The 20,263-nt window shown below is 47.0% G+C and overlaps 1 protein-coding gene across 1 annotated transcript in view; it reads right to left on the bottom strand.

Annotated features, from left to right (window-relative positions):
* The window catches only part of PKD1L2 (polycystin 1 like 2), a 73,239-nt gene that overhangs the window by 24,514 nt on the left and 28,462 nt on the right, over positions 1-20,263 (bottom strand). Inside the window, 16 exon segments of the mRNA XM_036346812.1 lie at positions 805-983; positions 3,727-3,828; positions 5,849-6,079; positions 10,429-10,622; positions 11,128-11,256; positions 11,259-11,346; positions 12,334-12,465; positions 13,162-13,288; positions 13,898-13,981; positions 13,983-14,017; positions 14,404-14,516; positions 15,093-15,269; positions 16,432-16,573; positions 17,202-17,276; positions 17,278-17,326; positions 19,180-19,387. Coding sequence (XP_036202705.1) covers positions 805-983; positions 3,727-3,828; positions 5,849-6,079; positions 10,429-10,622; positions 11,128-11,256; positions 11,259-11,346; positions 12,334-12,465; positions 13,162-13,288; positions 13,898-13,981; positions 13,983-14,017; positions 14,404-14,516; positions 15,093-15,269; positions 16,432-16,573; positions 17,202-17,276; positions 17,278-17,326; positions 19,180-19,387 — 2,065 coding nt within the window.

The following is a 20,263-nucleotide window of genomic DNA, read 5'->3' as shown; positions in this document are numbered from 1 at the left end:
CTTTATTAGCCATAAATGAGTGAGATCATGTGGTATTTTTCTTTCATTGACTGGCTTATTTCACTTAGCATAATGCTTTCCAGTTCCATCCATGCTGTTGCAAATGGTAAGAATTCCTTCTTTTTTACAGTAGCATAGTATTCCATTGTGTAGATGTACCACAGTTTTCTAATCCATTCATCTGCTGATGGGCACTTAGGTTGTTTCCAAATCTTAGCTATGGTAAATTGTGCTGCTATGAACATAGGGGTACATGTATATCCTTTTTGATTGGTATTTCTGGTTTCTTGGGATATATTCCTTGAAGTGGGATTACTGGGTCAAATGGGAGTTCCATTTTTAACTTTTTGAGGAAACTCCATACTGTCTTCCATAGTGGCTGCATCAGTCTGCATTCCCACCATCAGTGCACGAATATTCCCTTTTCTCCGCATCCTCTCCAGCACTTGTCATTTGTTGATTTGTTGATGATAGCCATTCTGACAGGTGTGAGATAATACCTCATTGTTGTTTTGATTTGCATCTCTTGGATAATTAGTGACTTTGAGCATGTTTTCATATTTCCCTTGGCCTTTTGTATGTCCTCTTTCGGAAAGTGTCTACTTAGGTCCTTTGCCCATTTTTTGATTGGATTGTTTATCTTCTGGTGGTCCTTTCTGACCCTCAGTTTCCTTATCTGTGAAATAGGAATCCATTCCATGTGTCTTTCAGAGGCTGTGAGGATCAGCAAGGCAGCAAGTGCACAGTGCCCAGCCCTGGCCTAGGGCTTAGTAGGTTCTTGTGGTTTGCTCAACCCCTACCCACCAGGATGGCCAATCCCCTGAGTTGTCATGCCACAGCCACAGGCTCCTCAGTTCCCCCGGGGGGAACAGGGTGGAGAGTAAGAAGACATTCACTCCTCCTCGTTCAAAAACTGGAATGTCAGGGTCTGACAGGTGGTGGGGCTCACTCTCTCCATCCAGGCCATACAGGATTATAGTCACCTGAAATCCAGAGACCAGAGTGGCCAGCTTCACATGGTAACCAAGCCCCACTGACAGTATTTCACTGGAAATGTAAAAAACAAACAAACACAAGGAAAACCAGCAAGCATGACCCTTTCATCCTCTCTTCTCCTCCCATGTTGGACCTGCCTGGTTATTTTTTAGTTGTATGAAGATTTGGGGTGATACTATCTGTATTGATGTCCAGTGGCCTTTTTAAACTTCCCATATGTTTATCTGTAAGGGCTGTAGAGCAGGAACTGGTTTCCCCCCTAACAGTTATATTCCCAGTGTCTCCCAGAGGGCCTGGCATTGAGACATGAATGAATGAGTGCCCCCTATGTTGAAAATAACCAGGCCTTGCCGCATACCTACCAAGTAGGAATATTTAGGGATAGGGCCCAGGAATCTGTGTTTTCCTAAAGCTATCCAGGTGATGCTGATGGGCATGCCTAATTTTCTGTGCTAGGGGAAATCAGACTAAAACGGTATCAGATTAAAATGCGGCTGCAGCTCTCCACGAAGAGAAATGGCCTGTGCATCACAGGTTTTACTTCCTGTTAAGGACTCTTCAGTGTGAAACAGAAATGAGATGGTTATTTCATGAGATAGATAAAATTGAATCCTACTTTTTGTTTTGAATCCTACATTAATTGAACAGATAGTTATTGAGCACTTACTCTGTTTTAGAGAGCTGGTTGAAGACCTAAGACACAGCAATAAATAAAAACAAAACAATTTTTTAAAAATAAAAATAAATAATAAGGTTAAAAAATAAAAAGTAAACAGATAAATGCCCTACACTGATGACGCCTAATGTCAATTTTGGTAAAATAAGGACAGACTAAAAATGCCAATGGTTCTCAACCTGTGTTCCTTGGAGCCCTCAGTTTTGGTAAAGGAACCTTGGAGGCTGCTGCAAGGGATAATGTATCTGATAAGGGATATGGTGTAGGGAGGGCAGACTTAACTAAAGATGCTGAGACATCACAGAGACAACCTGCTGTATGCCCCACAGCTAAATGTTCAAGGATTCCAGAGAATCCATAAATAAGTGAAATAGTTTCTTTACTACCTTCTGTCAGCCTGTTCAAGGACCTCAAGGCTCAGTTTGACCTCTTAGCTAGATGCCAGCTAATCAGTTTACCTAAAAAATATAATTTAGGGGAGAAACCAAGATGGCGGCATAGGTAAATACCGGACATTGCTGCCTCGCACAACCACTTCAAAAATACAACTAAAAGATGGAACGGACATCACCCAGAACCACAGGAAGGCTGGCTGAGTGGAAATTCTACAACTAGAAGGAAAGAGAAAAGCATACCGAGACTCAGAGGCAGTGCAGTGCAGAAGTAAAATACTAAGGTGCGGAGGTGCATGCAGAGCGGGCTGGCGGCTGAGGGCGTGGTTGTCGTTTTCAATCTGGAGGGAGTCTCAGGCTCTGAGCTCCAATTCCGGGCGAGTCTCTGGGGACCCAGACTCAAACAGGAGAAGCAGGTCTGTCTGGCATCGGTTGGAACTTGAGGGCAGCTTTCTCTCCAAGGTACTTGCAGCAATTGCTGGGACACTGAGAAGCAGAGCCTCTGAAGGCAGGACTGAGAGCAGCCATAACTGCTCGCTCCGCCCACCCTGTTGATCCCCTGGGACTCACCCCACCCAAGCCTTGCACACAGGCATTTGCTGGATAGCCTCAGGCAAAGGCTAGATTAGCACCTCCCTAGAGATCAGGACAGAAGTTCTTCCACTGCAGACACAGCTGATTCTCACAGCCAATTGGCCTGGAGGTCAAATCCCCCCCAGTGTTACCTACAACAATCAAGGCTTAACTACAACAAGACTGTGCACAAAGACCACAAGGGGGTGCACCAAGAAAGCACAAAAAATGTGGAGATAAAGAAACAGGACACAAATGACAGAAATGGAGGAACGCAAACTGCTGGATATAGAGTTCAAAACCACACTTTTAAGGTGTTTCAAGAACTGTCTAGAAGCTACCAATAAATTTAGTAAGGCCCTCGAAAAGACTGGTGAGACTGCTGATAAATATAGTGAGATCCTCAAGAAATCTAATGAGACCCTTGATGTTGTGATAAAGGACCAACTAGAAATTAAGCATACACTGACTGAAATAAATAATATTATACAGACTCCCAACAGCAGACCAGAGGAGTGCAAGAATCAAGTCAAAGATTTGAAATGCGAAGAAGCAAAAAACACCCAACCAGAAAAGCAAAATGAAAAAAGAATCCAAAAATATGAAGATAGTGTAAGGAGCCTCTGGGAAAGCTTCAAGCGTACCAACATCTGAATTATAGGGGTGCCAGAAGATGAGAGAGAGCAAGATATTGAAAACCTATTTGAAGAAATAATGACAGAAAACTTCCCCTACCTGGTGAAAGAAATAGACTTACAAGTCCAGGAAGCACAGAGAACCCCAAACAAAAGGAATCCAAAGAGGACCACACCAAGACACATCATAAGTAAAATGCCAAGAGCAAAAGACAAAGAGAGACTCTTAAAAGCAGCAAGAGAAAGAAAGTCAGTTACATACAAGGGAGTACCCATACGACTGTCAGCTGATTTCTATAAAAAAACAAAAAGCAAGAGATAAAACAACAACAACAAGAAACATACACTCTACAGCGCCAAATCCACTCTGCTAAAGTAACCCAACAATGGACTGGCAAGCACTTTGCTGAGTGGCACATGCTGATTGACTGAGCCACCTTGAATGGTCAGGTACCTTTGAGGAAGTAGCTGCCCCTCTCCGATGTCCAGTGTAGACTGTCACCAGGTAGTGGTACTGGGCAAAGGGATCATTGTCCTCCAGCACTGTGACCTTCACCTGGACAGAAGGATTAAGTCAGGAGGGCTCTGCTCAGTGGGTTTTTCCACTTCACAGCAGCCAACAGAGACAATTAGAGGGAGGAAGCAAAATTATGTATGCTATTTACTTACTCCATCAGGTGAGAACAGGGAAAAACAAACACTTTTAAAAGAAAAAGTACAAAATGCATTTGTTATTAAATATGACCCAAAGTAGTCAGGAAATGAACTTGGTATTATTAAGCTGAGAATATTTAATCTGGTGAATGATACAAAATTTGATATAATTTGTTATAGCATTTGATAACCATATTGTGCCTTTGAGGGATTTTAAAAGGAATGAATGTTAAGGTAGCTAAGCAAAAAATAAAAAATATTTTCAAAAGCTGTGATGAACTGCTCAGATCTGTCAAGGGAGGGCATGTTGCCCCAGTTGCTGAGGTGCTGTTGTCAGGGATGCAAGAACCACCTCTGTTGAGGTCAGGCACCCCCTGGGGAGGTGGCAGATTGATGTGGTGCCCAGGTGTAATCAAGACTTGGGCATCTCAACCCAATTCTGGAGAGCTCTGGAGTTCTCTCTGGGTCAGCAGGGCAGTCAGTGGGCTGAATTTCAGCTCAGCTTCTCCCTCTACTCATCCTATCTCCTTCCCTGCCTTCCCATGGGCTGATCCCGGGCACTGCTTGATAAACACCCTGCATGCTAAACTCCATCTCAGACTCTGCCTTGTGGAATCAACCTACAGCTAAGCACTTAAAGTATTAATGTTTAATCCTTTGAATGAATCAAAGACAGCAGTATAAATGCTGCAGCTATTTATCTTAAGTGCCATATCATCTTAACATCCAAGAGGTGTTGCTATGTGGGGAGAGGGCAGAGAATGGAAATGTTTCAGAGCTTTGCACCTGCATACTAGTGTTCATTTATGTGCTCACTCACTCACAGATATTTATTGGAGGCCCACTATGTGTCAGGCATGGGGCATATATTGGAAAAATAATCAGAACTTTGTTGTAATTTGTTGCACAATTTGTTGTTAGATCTTGTTTCTATCCTCAGACCTGCTTTATTATCCGAGTTCAAGGTTTGAATTCTGCCTCCCGGGAGGGTAGCTCTTGACCAGTTAATTGTGCTCTCAGATCCTTGGTTGCCTCCTCTGTAAGATGATAGAGGTATTGTGCAGTAAAGGGTGAACTCAGCAAGCTTGGGTTGTCCAAACCCTGCACATTTCAGAGAAAGGACTGACTTTTGTCCAGATCCTGAAGGATAATCTATAACTCCCCAGAAGATCCAGTATTATAAGTGTGTCTTTCAATACCTGGGGCCATGGGCCACAGCAGGTAGTCTGTGCTAACAATGTGATTTATAGTGCGGGCTTTTAGCCATGCTGTATCAATTTGACCCTGGGCAGGGTCAGACTGTTGGAGACTATGTAAGGAAAGTCAGTCATGTGCGCACTCCATACCTATATGACTGACCCCCAATTAAACCCTAGACACCAAAGTTTAGGTGAGCTTTTCTTGATGGCAATACTTTGCACATATTGTCACACATCATTGTCCTGTACAATTCCATTGGGAGAGGGCAACTGGAAGCTCTCGCCTGATCTCCCATGGACCCTTCCCTTTACTGGTTTTAATCTGTATTCTTTCACTGTGATAAACCATAATCATGAGTATAACAGCTTTTCTGAGGTTCTGTGAGTCCTACTAGCAAAGCATTGAATCTGAGGGTGGTCTTGGGGACCCTCAAGACAGTACCTTCTTCTTAGGGCTATTGTGAGTATTAAATGGGGTAATGCCTAGCATATAGTAAATCCTCAATAAATGATCAGTATCATAATCCTTGTGATAATTTTATGAAAAAGAACATTTTTACAGATAAAGAGGCTGGGGACTGGCTTGCCTGAGATGATTACAGGGGCCATGGCCTAGATTTGTATCTAGCCTCTTGGCTTCCCATCTGGGCTCCATTCCCTGGAGCTCCTGCAAGGGTTCACACCTGCTTCTCCCTCCCATTCCCCAAGACCATACAATCTCACCTTGGCCTGATCTTGAGCATCCTTCTTCCTTGCCCAGATCACCACCAATGCATAGGCCACGATGAGACAATCCACGGTAGTCACAACCACAGGATTGTCCTCAAAGGTGGCAAAGAGCTCTCTGGTATGGCAGACATCAATAGCATTGGGCATCACCAAGAATGTGCTTCCAAAGAAGGTAAGATGGTTGCAGAGGCAGTGTGTCTGGAAGGGAGTGGTTCGTGGCCCCACCTGCAACTGCAAAGAGGCCCTGGTGGCAATGCGAGTACATTCCAGAATGGCTCGAGCCCAAGGGAGAGTGATGAGAAGTGGACACTGTCCTGGGGAGGGGCTGGAGAGCCTGTTGGGAGACCAGCTTCAGGATTCTGTTTGGGTTTTTAAAAATTTAATTAAAAAATAATTTTAAAATGAGGAGAATCTTACCTTTAACTAACATCTTTGCATCCATCCCTATCAATGGGCAACTGTCCACCTTGTCAGTCTGCTTTGCCTTTTTTAGATAAGTATTGCAGGGCAAGCTAAAGTCCCCTCTGTCCCTCACCCTCCACAAACAACCATTATCACACTTTGGTGTGCATCATTCCAGTCCATTCTCTCACCTGATGCTCATTCATTTTACAGATATTTGTCAAATGCTAAATCTAGGCCAGGCAATGGGCTAGGTGCTGAGAGGACATCCAAGATGATCAATGCATCTCAGTTTGCTGGGGACTTTCCTGCTTTTCAAACTGAACATCTTAAGTTGGTCATCTTACACTGAACAGCAAAGGAAAAGGGAAGGGTAAATATTTCATTCTAAGCTGGTGTCTCAGCACAGGAAACTATTCCCTAAACTTGACCCCCCTCCTTAGCTGTAGGCACCTGGAGCCCTTGTCCTGGGCTTCTCCTTAGAAGGGTCCCACTCTAGCTGTCCCTGGGCTGTGCCCCTCTACACAGGATGAGGCTTTGGGGCTGAGGAGACACTCGCACCACAGCACATACCACCCAGCTAGGACTAGGGCAAGGCCTTGGATGACCCTGAGAATGAGTCCTCCCTAAATTTTGTTCTCCCGGTGCCTCACTTGACTTATCCTACCCTTTCACTTTTAAACTGAGGCTTGGGGACCTGGAGCCTCAGAATTCTCTGCTTCTAGGACCCACATTGACCTATTCCTCAGGATCATCAGCTTGAGTGGGCAGGGCATGTGGATGGAGTTTAGCACGCTGTCCCGTGTGGTATGGGACAGTGAGGTTGGGGACAGGGAGACAGGAATGGGTAAGGGCAGAAACCTTAGCTATGCTCTTAATGTATACCCTGCACTTAGAAGCAGGCCTTCCCTAAAGCCCTCGGCCAGTTTGAATTCTCCCCCCAGGGCCATTTGGTGGGCAAAGATGATTTAATTCAACCCCACAACCCAGAACCACCTATTCATTTCAGGGTCCACCACAAGGTGAAGGTAGGAGGAAGCAGAAAACACTGGCATGCGGAAAGTACTCTGCTCAATGCCTGGTAAGGAAGAATCTGCCATATTCCAAACATGCCCCTTTTCCCTTAAATGAGCCACCCAGCAAAGGCATGGCACCAACTATTCATTGGTGGATTTCACATCGGTCTTAGTCCCTTGTGTGCTCTGTTGTTTTTCTCACTGTTTCCCAATTCTGGCCAGAGCATTTGGCATACAGCTGTGGGTCTTGTGGGAACACTTGGCACACCCGGAAGGGGTGGGGCTAATTTCAGAGAAGAAACCCAAACAGGTGCCAGTAACAAGACCATCTCAGTGCTGAGAGCCCTGAGACCAGATCTGATTTATGTCTAAGATCTTTGCTGTTCTGGGTTTTCATAAGACTCCTGGGGAGAGGAAGGAAAAGCCGCTTTCTCAACCTTTTCCAGCATGAGGACCTCGTTGAAAATTTGAAATTAATCTGTGCATCCTCTTGCAACAGTAGTTGCGCCTTTAGTATGGCTCTCAGACCCCTTGCAATATTTCTGCCTTTACCCCGTGATAAGGTCTGTAGTCCATAGATTTGGAACCTTCTTTAGCTATTTAGAGGATTCATTGGTGGTTTTCCATGCAAACTTGATGATCGCATTTACTTATTTATGGTCCTCAATGACCTCTATATATCTGTATCTGTATTTACATCTATCTATAATGAGCAGCAAGTGCACAATATTGGGTACTTTTGGTCTGTGACACACTTTCACATATGACCTTTGTACATCCACATTCATGTATGTATGTGTGTGTGTGTGTGTGTGTGTGTGTGTGTGTGTGTATTGATTTCAGAGAGTAAGGGAGAGAGAGAGAGATAGAAACATTAACGATGAGAGAGAATCATTCGTTGGCTGCCTCCTACACGCCCCACCTGGGGATCGAACCTGAAACCCAGGCATGTGCTCTTGACCAGAATCAAACCTGGGACCCTTCAGTCAGCAGGCGGACGCTCTATCCTCTGAGCCAAACCAGCTAGGTCAGTAAGTATATATTTTTAATAACATAATAAGCACCCAAGAACCCACAACTCAAAAGCTATGAACTTCCCAATAACTTACTTTTAGCGAAGTTGTCCTTTCCAAACCTGTTCTCATGCTTCTCCCCACCCAACCACCATGCTGAATCCCATGTTCATTGTCTCCTTGATTTCTATTTTATGTACAGTGTTGTCTTCTCTATGTTCAGATTGGCTAACATAGCCATCTCTTTAATCTTTGGAGCACTCACTGTGTGCCAGACACCACACTAAGTACTTTATACCCCTAATCTCATCTAAGTTCCCGCCTCCAACTACAAGTATCTTTGTGCTCATTTCCAAATGGGAAAGCTCAAAGAGGCGGGGTGACTCATCCCAGGTCACCTTGCTAGAATTGATGAAGTGGGATTGGACCCAAGTCTGTCTAGTGGTGGAGCCCTTGCTGCCAGCCCCTACACATTCTGAGCCTCGGGCATCTGAGGGCAGCCTGTAGTGGGCACTCTGTGCCAGCAACATGGGGATCAAACAGCCTCTGGGAGCAAGGACTCTAGGAGGTCACAACACAACCAGGGTATTGTTCATAAGGAACAAAGGCCTGTGCTGCAGGTGCTGTGCCTTGGACATCTCAGTGTCCTCTCATCTCTTCCTGTGCTCTGGGAGCTCCCCATGTGTGGCAGCTGGAAGCCAGGGCAGGAGTTGACATGGCAGCAGAAACAGACCTGGAAGGAGCTTGCTCTGAGTCCCCTTCTGTGACTCTGTTGCAACCTGACTTCTTACACTACTTGTAACTGGTGTAATTTGACATGGCATGTGCCATCAGTTTCTTGTCTGTGTCCTCTGCTAAACTGAAAGCTCACTGGTTTTTCTCACCATTATATCCCCACCAGTTGGCCAGGCACATGGTAGCTATTTGTAGAATAAATGAAATAAGGCATTTATGGTCTCTAGGTGGAGACAGATGTGTGATAAATTTGAGCTAGAAATGGAGGCTGCTGTTCTTGGGGAGGATATGAAGTGCTGTGGAAATCCAACAGAGGGAGACTCCAGGCATCTGAGAAGCTCCTTGAAGAAAGTGGCAGTGGAGTGGGAGATTGAAGGGTGAATAGGTATTATAGATAAGAAGGGCATTCCAGGGAAGAGAACAGCATATACAGTAGCATAGAAGTGGGGAGGGGGATACTGATACCACAGCGATGGCTTCTGATGGCATCAAAGCCAATAGCTGCTACCAGCACATTTGCCTCCTAGGGAGAAGAGCTGAACTGACCCAAGACAGGGATTTAATTGCAGTTAATAGAGCCACATGCCATCCCAGGGGCTCAGTGAGATTGGGCGGGGCTCCGGAGAAACAGTGCCTCATATCGCTAAAGCTTATTCTCTGGAGGCAGACAGACCTGAGTTTGAGTCCCAACTCTTCTACCTACTAGGTGAGAGATTCAGGGCTACAACTACAAGTATCTTTGTGTTCATTTCTAGATGGGAAAGCTCTAAGAGGCGGGGTGACTCATCCCAGGTCACCTTGAGCCTTTGTTGAATTTCCTGAGCCTTTGTTTTACCATCTGTAGAATGTGAATACCAACTACCTTAGAGGGTTATTGTGAAGATTTGATGAGATAACACAAGAAAACATGGAACACAGCACCATGGCATAGAGGACTTTTTGGACATGACACTCTGGCCTCTCTCCGCAACTGAGTCAGCAGGGCTTCCCAGCCATTTGTCCATGTGTTCAGTGGTCATTTGTTCCTAACAGTGAGCAAAGCACATTGTTCCTGTCTCATGTGACTCCCAGTGCACTGAGGGTACAGACATTGTTCAGTGATCTGAGTGGATGTGAACTACTATTCTGCTTAGTCCATGGAGGAGACGGGCCTATGTGCTCTGAGTGTTCACAGTAGGAAATCTGAGCTAAGCAGGGCATTGAGAAGTTCCTGGAGGAAGTGAAATTTCAGGTGGAATGTGATGGAGGAGTTAACTTCACTGAATGGGGATTGGGGACACATTCCCAGGCACATATGCAAAGGCCCCAAGGAGGAGCTGATGGTATACCAGAGGCACTAAAACAGGACCCTAAAGGAGCAGGACACACCCCACCAAGCTGTTATGTCTTCTTCACTTCCTCCTCTTACCTGGCACCCAGAATTGTCCCAAGTTTCCTGGATCTCATCCCAAAACACACAATGGAAAAGGAAGGTGGTGATGCCAACTGTGAGGTCTCTGCCAGGGGTCAGCTCCAGGTCAGACTCGGGGATCACAGTCAGATAGTAGACACCTTCTCCAAAGTGCAGGACCTCTGGGCTCAGTTTCCCTGTGGACAGCCCATCTGCAGGAAATGGGGCTTAAGGTCAGCCTGAAGCCTTGTGGAGACTTGGCTAACATCATAGAAAAGGGGGACTGAGATAATTTGCCAGGAAAGCTGACCCTGATGGTCTCCCCAATGTGCTAGCAGTACCCTCTCCTCCTGAGATCAGGAGCTTAAACGAGGCACTCCCAGTTAGTGTGCAGAGCATGGCTGCCAAGTCAAACAGATGAGGGTTCAAATTCTGACTCTGTCCTTCTTGAACGTGTGACTTTGGCCAGTTGCTTAACCTCTCTGCTGTTATCTGGAAAGTGGAGATTGCAATAGTTCCCATTCCTGAGGGTTATGAGGATTGCAATGAGGTCAGTTCTGTGAGTGCTTATCAGGGCATATAGTAAGTACTCACCTAATATAGCAAGTGTGTTTTTTTTTTCTTTTTCTTTTTTCCCTTTGGCTTCTGATGCTCAAGTTTTGAGCTGCTCACACTCCCAGGAAGCAGCTTGAGAAACTGGTCTGATGATGTGACTACCTGGAGAAGTCACTAGTGGAAGGTGAGCTTTGGCGTCGTAGCTGGTCTTGTTGGGGTGGTAGCCATAGCCCAGGCTGAGTGTGAGTGGGATGTCAGGTCTCCAGTGCAGCTGGATCCCCAAAGCTGCACCCCTGAAGTCAAATTCACCCACAGAGCTTCAGGACTGGTCAGATTCAACACAGTTGGCTCACTGTGTCCTGAAAACCGAGGCAGCAGGATCTGTCATCGGAAACAACCAAATCAGGGGTGAGCCAGGGTGGGAATGCCAGTGAGCATCAGGGCTGCTGGGCAGAGCTGGGCAAGGTGAGCACTGGGGGAACTGAAATCCACTCTGTGCTTTGCTCATTCGATTAGTTTCCTAGAGCTGCTATAACAAATGACCACAAACTTGGTGGCTTAAGACAGCACAAATTTGTTATCTTCTAGTTCTGGAGGCCAGAAGTCCAAAATCCATTTCATAGAGCTAACATTGGCAGGGCTGGTTCCTTCCAGAGGCTCTCTGGGAGAATCCACTGATTTGCCTTTTCCCACTTCTGCAGGCTGCCTACATCCCTTGACGCATAGCTCCTTCCTCCCATCACCTGCCTTCTTGCTTCTGTAATCAAATTGCCTTTTCTTCTTTTGTAGTCATCTCCCCCTCTGCCTCCCTTTTATAAGGACCTGTGATAACATTGGGCCCATCCAGATAATCCAGGATCATCTTAAGATCTTTAACTTAAGTCACATCTGCAAAAGTCCCTTTCACTATGTTAGGTGACATATTCACAGGCTCAGGGATGAGAACATGGACATCTTGGGGTCTTTATTCAGCTTGCCATGGTCATGAAGCTCTGCACCACAGCTCAGGGTTGCGGCTGCACAGAAAGAGCAGAGACTTTTTGTAATTTGCACGAAGGTGCCCTGTGAACTAGTGGTAGTATTGGTGAAAGTGTGGATCAAGTTAGGAGCACAGGCTGTAGAGGCAGAGAGGTCTGCCCTATAGCAGCTCTAGGAGCCTCAATTCCTTGTCATCAATAGAACATGTGACCTCCTGGTTCATGGGTCAATGCTCAACCACTGAGCCACACCGGCCGGGCAGGGTAAGGATCACTTTTAATGATTATCCTCTTTAATATATTTTTTCCATAGCCAACCAACTTTTAGTCCCAACCAAGTTGAAAAAGATAGAAGTACCACCTGACTTCTGACAGCACACTGAATGTCTACCTCCATATTCTCCCACAGATTCTTCATGGGTATGAGCTGTCCACTAGAGCTGGTCAGAGAGAGGCCCCCAACAGTTCCGCTGACATCAAAGTGACTTTGGGCTGCGAAAGGGTTTTTTGGGAAACTCATCATCTGGAACCAAGAACAAGGAGTGTTGGCCCAGGACCCCAAAGGCTGGAAGGCGACAAGGTCCCTATGGAAATTATGAGGTATCTTAAGATGGGATGGACAAGGGGCCCTCACTCTTAGGGGTAAATGGGGTCCCTGCCTTTAGCTGCTGCTGTTTTTCCTAGTGTGTGTCTACCCTTCAGCGCTGTAGACTCAGAAAGCTGGGCATAGGCAACCCAACCAGATTGGCTATAGCTGAGCAGTTACTAGGCTGTACAATAGTCTGAGCCTTTCTTCTAGCAAAGCTAACAAGTCTCTGAGAGAAAGAAGTTTGTTTGCTTTCAGTGGGGCTCAAGGAGCAAAGAGTCAGGTACATACTAATTTGGAAATGGAAAAGAGCCCTGGTTTGCCATTTCCTAGTTATGGAATGAAGTTAAAAGAGCTCCATTTACAATGACTAATTGAACCAAGGCTGCTGGAGAAATTCCAGAACATAGTGGAAAAAGTTGGATTTGGAGGTCAGAAGGCCTGGGTCTGAATCCCAGCTCTCCCACTTTGCTCGTGGCCTTGGGCAAGTCATTGAATCTCATCTGTAAAATGGGCATCATAATACTGAGTAATTGACAGGACTGTGATCAAGCAACATAACTGAGCAGATGTTGTGAAAGTGCTTTGCAAACTGTAAAGGGCTGTTCCCAAGCAGGTTATTACTGTTGTTACCCGTATGTCCACGGGCTCCTGACAGTCCTGCATGAAGCCAAGGGAGGAGGTAGCAGGCAGGGTGAAGGTCGCAGAGTTGGCAGCAGCAATGTGCACAGAGGAGTCTTGCCAGCTCCGGGGCTGAATTCTGGCCATAAGGTAAGAGCAGAGGTGCCGGGAGAGAGGAGAGAGCCTGTGTCAGAGGAAGAGCTGAGGCCTGCGTTACCATCAGAATAGGCTGCTCTGTTTCAATCCCCTTATATGGTTCTGCATGTTTGTGTCAGTAGCAGCAGCATAAAAGGCCGCCAATACCCCTGCATTGGGTTGCAGGCTCCATGAGGACAGGGCTTTAGCCAGCTTCATTTACTGCTGTACCCCCAGTGCCTAAAGCAGTGTCTGGAACATTCTGGTGGTCAATACATATTTTGTTGAGTGGATAAGTGAGCTGTGATGTGGACATTTCTCCAGGCTTATCTTCCCTATCCACTTGACTTCTGATGTTATGGGCTCCCAGCCCCATCTTTATAACCTTTGACCTTGTGTGTGATCAGGATACTGCTTTGGGAAACTGTTCTGGGATCCAAGAGGGCAACCCAACACCGGGACCATCTCTCAGTGAGAAGCCCTTTCCACTTCTAGGTCCTGTCACTTCTCCCACTTCCAAGGCTGGTCTCCTGGGCTCTGCCTGCCGCAGGGTCTTGGAATGAGCCAGGTCAGGGGACGGGCTTTCTTGGGGACCTGCAGTGCAGTTGGTTACCTATTGGTGTACATGAAAATGGAGGGGGTGGCCAGTGTGGCTGGAAGGCCCGTGGGCAGTCTCCCCAGCAGGAGGGCGTCCTGGCTCCACAACTTTGAGCATCTGAGGCACTGTGGCCGCCTGGAAAAGAACGCAGGAGTGTGTAGAAAGGAGAGAGGGGAAAGAAGGAGGAAAGGGAGGGGAGAGAGAGGACAAAGAGAAGAGAGAGGAGAGAGAAAGGAGAGAGACCTGTCTCCATATGCCACCTTTGGTTACTGTCACGAGGCTAGTGTGGGACCTTCAGCAGGGACTGAGAGAGGGTGGAGGAGTGAGGCAGACCATGATGGGACGCCATTAATTGAGGGAACAAAGGGTAAGCACTTATAAAGCTTCTAACACTTGACTTATATGAACCCTTTTCATCTTTAGACAACTAACTCTGTGCGGGAGGTGCGTGTAAGCAACAGAGGCAGGATTTGAAGTCAGTCTGTCTCCTTCTAGACTAGAGCCTGCTCTTGGCCCGCTACACCATACTGCCTCTCAGAAGTTATGGTCTCTGGAACCATTTTTTCAGCTCCACGCCTCAATTTCCTCATCTTCAAGATGTGGTGAAAGATCCACCTAGAAAAGCTGGTGTGAGCTGGGTATATGGTAGGTGTGAGGTCTGCATCTGGGTTGGGACACCTACCTGGTTGCCATTGGCCTCCGAAGAGGGACACCCCATGAAAACCACACTCGCAGGATAGCTTACGTCCACCTTTCCCTGGTCAAGGCACTCAATTTATATCTTTATAGTGTTCAGTGCTGAATATTGGAGAGTGCCCCAGCAACACTCCTGATGTCCAGGTTTGGAAGAAAGTTTTAATCTAACTAGAATATTTTCAGAGCTCATGGGAGGGTCCCAAAATGCCAAAACCCACTGGGAGGAGACAAAGATGCATATGAGCTCTCCAAGGGTCGACCATCCATAAACTGGAGAACAGATGCAGTGTGGCTGCTCACCCCATCTCTCCTGCTGATGCCCTACTGCTGTCCTGGGTTGGGTTGTGGTGACAGGGTATTGTGCAGTGGGGATGGGGTATTTAGGGGAGTTTTCATCTTGCAAACCTCTCTCATACATGGAACATATTCTTTGCAGCTTCCAGAGAGAGACGGGCCCTGTTCTGGGAAAGGAGGAGCCCGAGTGCTGAGGGAGGAGCCTAGCCTTGGCCAGTACCTGATTCCAGACAGAAGCAGTACTCCAGGGGGCCCAAGACCGCGGAGGTGTTGCAGAAGATGGCGAAACTTGTTAGAACGGTGCCCTCCTCCGGGGCAATGATGCAGGTGGGCACCTCAGGGGGAGGCGGAGAGCTGATAGCATAGGTGTCCTCCCCGTAGACATGCCTGGTCATTGCTAGGAAGTGAAGACAAAGGGTGCTTAGGGCTGTGTGGGTCACACTAACCCCACCATGCTTTGGGATCATCTGGGAAACTTGCTGAACATGCAGATTCCCAAGTCCCTCTCTGGACCCTGAGCCTCAGACCTCTCTGGAGGTTCTGAGATGGGCCCAGAAATCTGGAAATCTAACAAATGCCCTGATGCAGGACATCCCAGCATCTCACTTTGAGAAATTGGGCAGAGATGGAAGAACAGATTCAGACAGACCTAAGCTTGAATCCTAGTTCTGCCATTTATTAGCCATGTGACCTTGGACTTAAGCTGTTGAGAGTCAGTTCCTCATCTGTAAAATGGGGCTGTAAAAATGGAGCTTCCTCAGAGTTTGGTGAGGAGGGAGTATACTGGGAGCAATGACTTGCTCAAGGTCATTCAGCAAGGTAGGGCCACAGCCAGGATCTGGAAACAGGCTGATCCCACCTGAGACCATGCTCTTTCCAGGCCCCACAGCATTGAGAATAGTAACCCCCGCTACCCCCAAGTTGACCTGCTGCACCAACATCCCGCATCACCTGGCATAATCTCCTAGTTTTTTCAAAAAGAGTATGCACCTGGAAGAACTGGGCATAAAGAGAATCTTAATTAAAACTCATTCCTTGGCCTAGACTTAATTCAGAAAGTTTGGGGTAAACCCAGGGGTATGCATTCTATATTAGTACCTCAGGTTATCCCAGTGTGGGTGGTCTATGAGCCACTTTGAGAAATACTGAGTCAAAGGAATCCATTCAGAAAAAAAATTTCACTCTCAGTATTTATCTTTTTGAGAATCTACATTGCCCTGCGCACTGGGCTTGTTTTAAGTAAAAAGTGCTGATTGTCCTGGCAAGACATGCAGGCTGCACGACCCCAGGATGATCTGCTTGCACCGCTGGTGTTGTCTCATGTACCCTGCATCATACAATTAGGAGGCAGGTGATTTTAGTACACCTACTTTACATGTGTGGAAACTGTGGCACAGAGAGGTTAAATCCCTTGTTTAAACCCTCCAAGCTAGAAGCTGGTGGTCGATGGGATTCACACCAGAGCCTGATGTTCCATATTTCAGGCTTCTGGGTTTTTCTTGGCTCCTTTTCTGCAACAGACCGAATCCATGACAAGAGACTGAGGGAGGTCTTCCCACCTGTGACTTGGATGCGGCTGGCCGGGCCCCAGGCCTGCAGCAGGGAGCTGTTGAGTAGCAGCGCGGATGTGTTGCTCTGGAGGAGGATTGAAGATCTTGGCCAAAATCCTCGGAGTCTACAGGCTGCTGGGAGGGGCTGGATCTGAAAGAGAGCACAGTCCAGAGCCCCTGAGTTTACAGTCAGGCCACTAGACCTCAGCAGGGCCCTGGTTTCTAACCCTGGGAGGCCTTTCAGATTTATTCTGATGGATGAGTAGCAGGCACTGTGTGCTTCCTGAGGTCAGCCTGGATGTGCAGTCTCCAACCTGGTCAGGGTATTGTCCTAGGTCAGGTTCCCTAGAAGCACAGCCTGAGATGAGGATTTACCTGCAGATAGTTTATCGAGGGAGGGCTCTTAGGGAAAACCAGTAGGGAAGGGAAGGAAGCAGAATAGGGTGGAGAATGAAACTAGGCAAAGAAGTGGTCTCAGGGGGTGTCCAGCCTCAGCCTGATCCCACAGGGAGCTCTGGAACACATAAGCTGCACAGTTACTGGCCACAGGGCTGGGGCACCAACAGCATCTGCGGTGGTGTTTCCCCGTTGTTTTTGCTCCCAGGCATCCATTCTTTCTCTGACCAATGCCCTGGTTTTCCTTTGGGGAATGTGCCCTACCCCTTTACTCCCTCTCCACCAGCTCTGGGTGGAGTTGACCCACCCCAGCTTAGTCCTGGGCATATGAAAGTCAAAGTGGGGAAACTTTTCCATTTTTGAGTGGTTGCCAGTGTCCTCACCTTCTCTAGTGGAGTGTCATCTAAATACCAGCTGAACATGGCTGCTGGGGAGTCTTTCCCCATGGAGACCCTGACTGAGCATAACATCTTCGCTGGCATTCACTGACCCGCAGCTCTTCTCACAGCTGAAAGGGAGACAGAGAACAGAGTGAGGAAGCTCATTCAGACGTCGTGGCCACCTACCTGCCTGGTCTTTTGTCCAGTTGTTCTCAGTCCTTTGAGAAGGTGAGAAAGGTCCCTTTTTTCAAGTGAAAGATGGAATAAAAGCAACCCTCACCCAACCAAAACTGGGAAATAGCTTTGGCCGTGAAGGTGGAGTGATCTGTGCCTGACTGAATTTCCATTTCATGCACTGCCCAGGGTAATGATATGGAAAGTGTGTAAGGCTGAGATAGGACGCTGGCCTTGAATTCTCTCCCTGACACCTTGCATGAACTCTCAGCCTCAGTTTCCTTGTGAGGGGATTAGAGCAGGCATTGTCCATGATTCTTCCTCATTCTAATAATAATAAATGAATGCTCTGATTTTATAGCATGCATGCCACAGTTTATACATGACTTCCACTGTTATTAGCTTATCCACAACCGTATGAGTGTCATATTAGAATCCCCATATACAGACCAGCAAACCAGATTGGGGAGCTTATATATGAGTTGTTTCAGTGACATCCTCCTTAGTAGGGGGATGGAATGTGAAACAACATGTCTTAATTTGAATCCTGGGCTTTCTCTATAATACCCCCTCCCTTGAGCCAGTGGGAATTACTTTGGCACTTGCTGTGTGTTCAATCCATTCCCAGGTCCTTCCAGTTATAACTTGAAAGAAGCTCTTTAGATCTCCCTACTCCTGTCTTCATGTCTATCCTAGGACGAATGTGCCAGACATTCTCCGTTTACCCTGCAGCCCACTGTCCATCAACTCCAGGGCTCTGTGTACTAGAAGACTGATCCCTGTAGACTGCATCACCTGGGCTCCTGCACCCTCTGGCTTTCTGTTGGGCTTAGCCAATAGGAAGCACTGGCTGGTGTTGGGGGTGAGAGGACAGAGGCTGAGGTATTTATTTACTTACAACTTCCCCTGGTAGGCTGCAGCTGGCAGAGGCTGTGTTCCTCCAGCCAAGACCATAGCTCCTGTTGGGGGGCACCTCTCGCAAGCTGCAGATCCTCGAGGTTTCTAGTAACGCCATCCCCCACCCCCTTACTTCTGCATTAGTAAGAGGGATAATGGCTTTTCCCTGTTGTAGTTCTGCATTGTCATCCCCAGGTTGTTCCCTCATTTCTGCCCACATTTGTAAATAGACTCTCATCCAGCTCTCATCAACTCCTGGTCTGAGTGAGCCATCTGCTTCCTGCAGGGACCTGGCTGATAGACCAAGCCATCTTGAGCTCTCACCTAGATTCCTGCAAGAGCCTAAGCAATCTCCCTGAGTTCTCTCTTGCCCTCCTCCACCCTGCTACCAGAGCATTTTGAAGCAAAACGTGATCATGTCCTGAACCTGCTTAAAACTCTTGCATGGCTTTCCCAAACTCTTAGGATAAAGACCAAAATCCTGTCTTTGACATGACTGCAAGGCCCTGCCTACTCTTCAGTTTCTTCTTGCCTCTCTTTCCCACACCAGCCTCTCTCGCATCCAGGTTGTTCTGTTCTCCCTCCTTTATCACTCTGTTTCCTTCCCAGTCCCTTTTTCCCTGGCCAACTTAATTCCTCTTCACATTTCTCATCTCTGCTGAGAGAAGCCTTCCCTGACCCCAAGTTAAGAAAGTTGTCATAGAAGTATGTTCTCTTCTTTCATTCATTTTCGAATCATTGCTGACCACAAGGTAGTAACTGAGATCTATAAGAACTGAGACCGGGTCTGGTTTTGACCACCACTGTAAGCCCTGCTCTAAGTCAATGCCAGATGAGCTTGGTTCTCAGTAAATGGTGCCTGAATGATGAATGAATTCATCACTGCAGGGGTTCGCTCTCTCAGCCCCACCTGACTAGAGGCTTGAGTTTCAGGGGGGAGGACACATAAAGGCACTGCTCCTCCTGCTTCTCCAGCTCCTGGCCTCTCCAGATGGCCAGGTGCAGGGTCACTGCAGAATTGGGTGGTGGCAGGCAGGACGGAGGGACCCCCAACTCCCTCTGGTCTGTGCAAAGCAGCTGCCTCTCAATACAGTCGTTCCACTGAGCCCAGCAACGTCCTGAGAAACAGAGATGGGCAAACACTGTCCATCCAGGAACTCTGAACTTCACACATGTGGCTACCTTCTGGTTTGGGGTTTTTAGAAGAAAAGGGTCATAGATAAGAAAATCAGCTTCAAATAGAGATTTTGATATATTTTTTAAAATTTCACTTGCAGGTTGCAGGAATGGTACTGCAGAAAGATACTTCTGGGAAAATGACCTGTGCTTCACCCAGACTCTGAGCAAACCTGCAGAATATGTTGCCTTGTTTTGTGCCAGTAACTTGCACTGGTGAGCAGGCTGGCATATAATGAGAGGTGCCCGCCTGGGAGAATGTCCAGGGCAGCTTTTTGTCACTGGTGTATTTCTCACTCCACATGGAAGTAATTGTCCACAGCTGTATGTCACTGTGGGGTGCACTGGGGACTTGGGGAGCTGTCCCTCCATCTGGGAGGCTGCAATGTCATTTTCTGCTTTATGAAACCAGCTCAGTAAATCTCTGTATTCTTTGCCCTTCAAATTTGTTTATTGATATTTATCCCCTGCCCCAAATATGATAGTCATTCCAAAGACATGTCCAGGGGTCAGGTCATCAGCTCAATTACCTAAACTCTGCATGGTATCCTTTATTAATTTAAATAACAAGAACTAATACGCAAAAGGACATTCTGACCACTTAATAATTAATGTCAAAAGCCTTAAAATTTTAGCCCTAGCCAGTTGCTCAGTGGTTAAAGCCTCGACCCTCAGACTGAAGGGTCACAGGTTCAATTCTGGCCAAGGGCATGTAACTTAGGAAGCAACCAATCGATGTGTCTCTCTCACATAGATGTTTTTCTCTCTCTGACTCTCCCCCTCCCTTCCACTCTCTAAAAATCAATGGAAAAAATATC

Source organism: Myotis myotis, unplaced genomic scaffold (assembly GCF_014108235.1).
Source record: "Myotis myotis isolate mMyoMyo1 unplaced genomic scaffold, mMyoMyo1.p scaffold_m19_p_19, whole genome shotgun sequence".
NCBI classification, from domain to species: Eukaryota; Metazoa; Chordata; class Mammalia; order Chiroptera; family Vespertilionidae; genus Myotis; species Myotis myotis.
The sequence above is the reverse complement of the archived record's forward strand: the minus strand, read 5'-3'. Positions and strand labels throughout refer to the sequence as shown.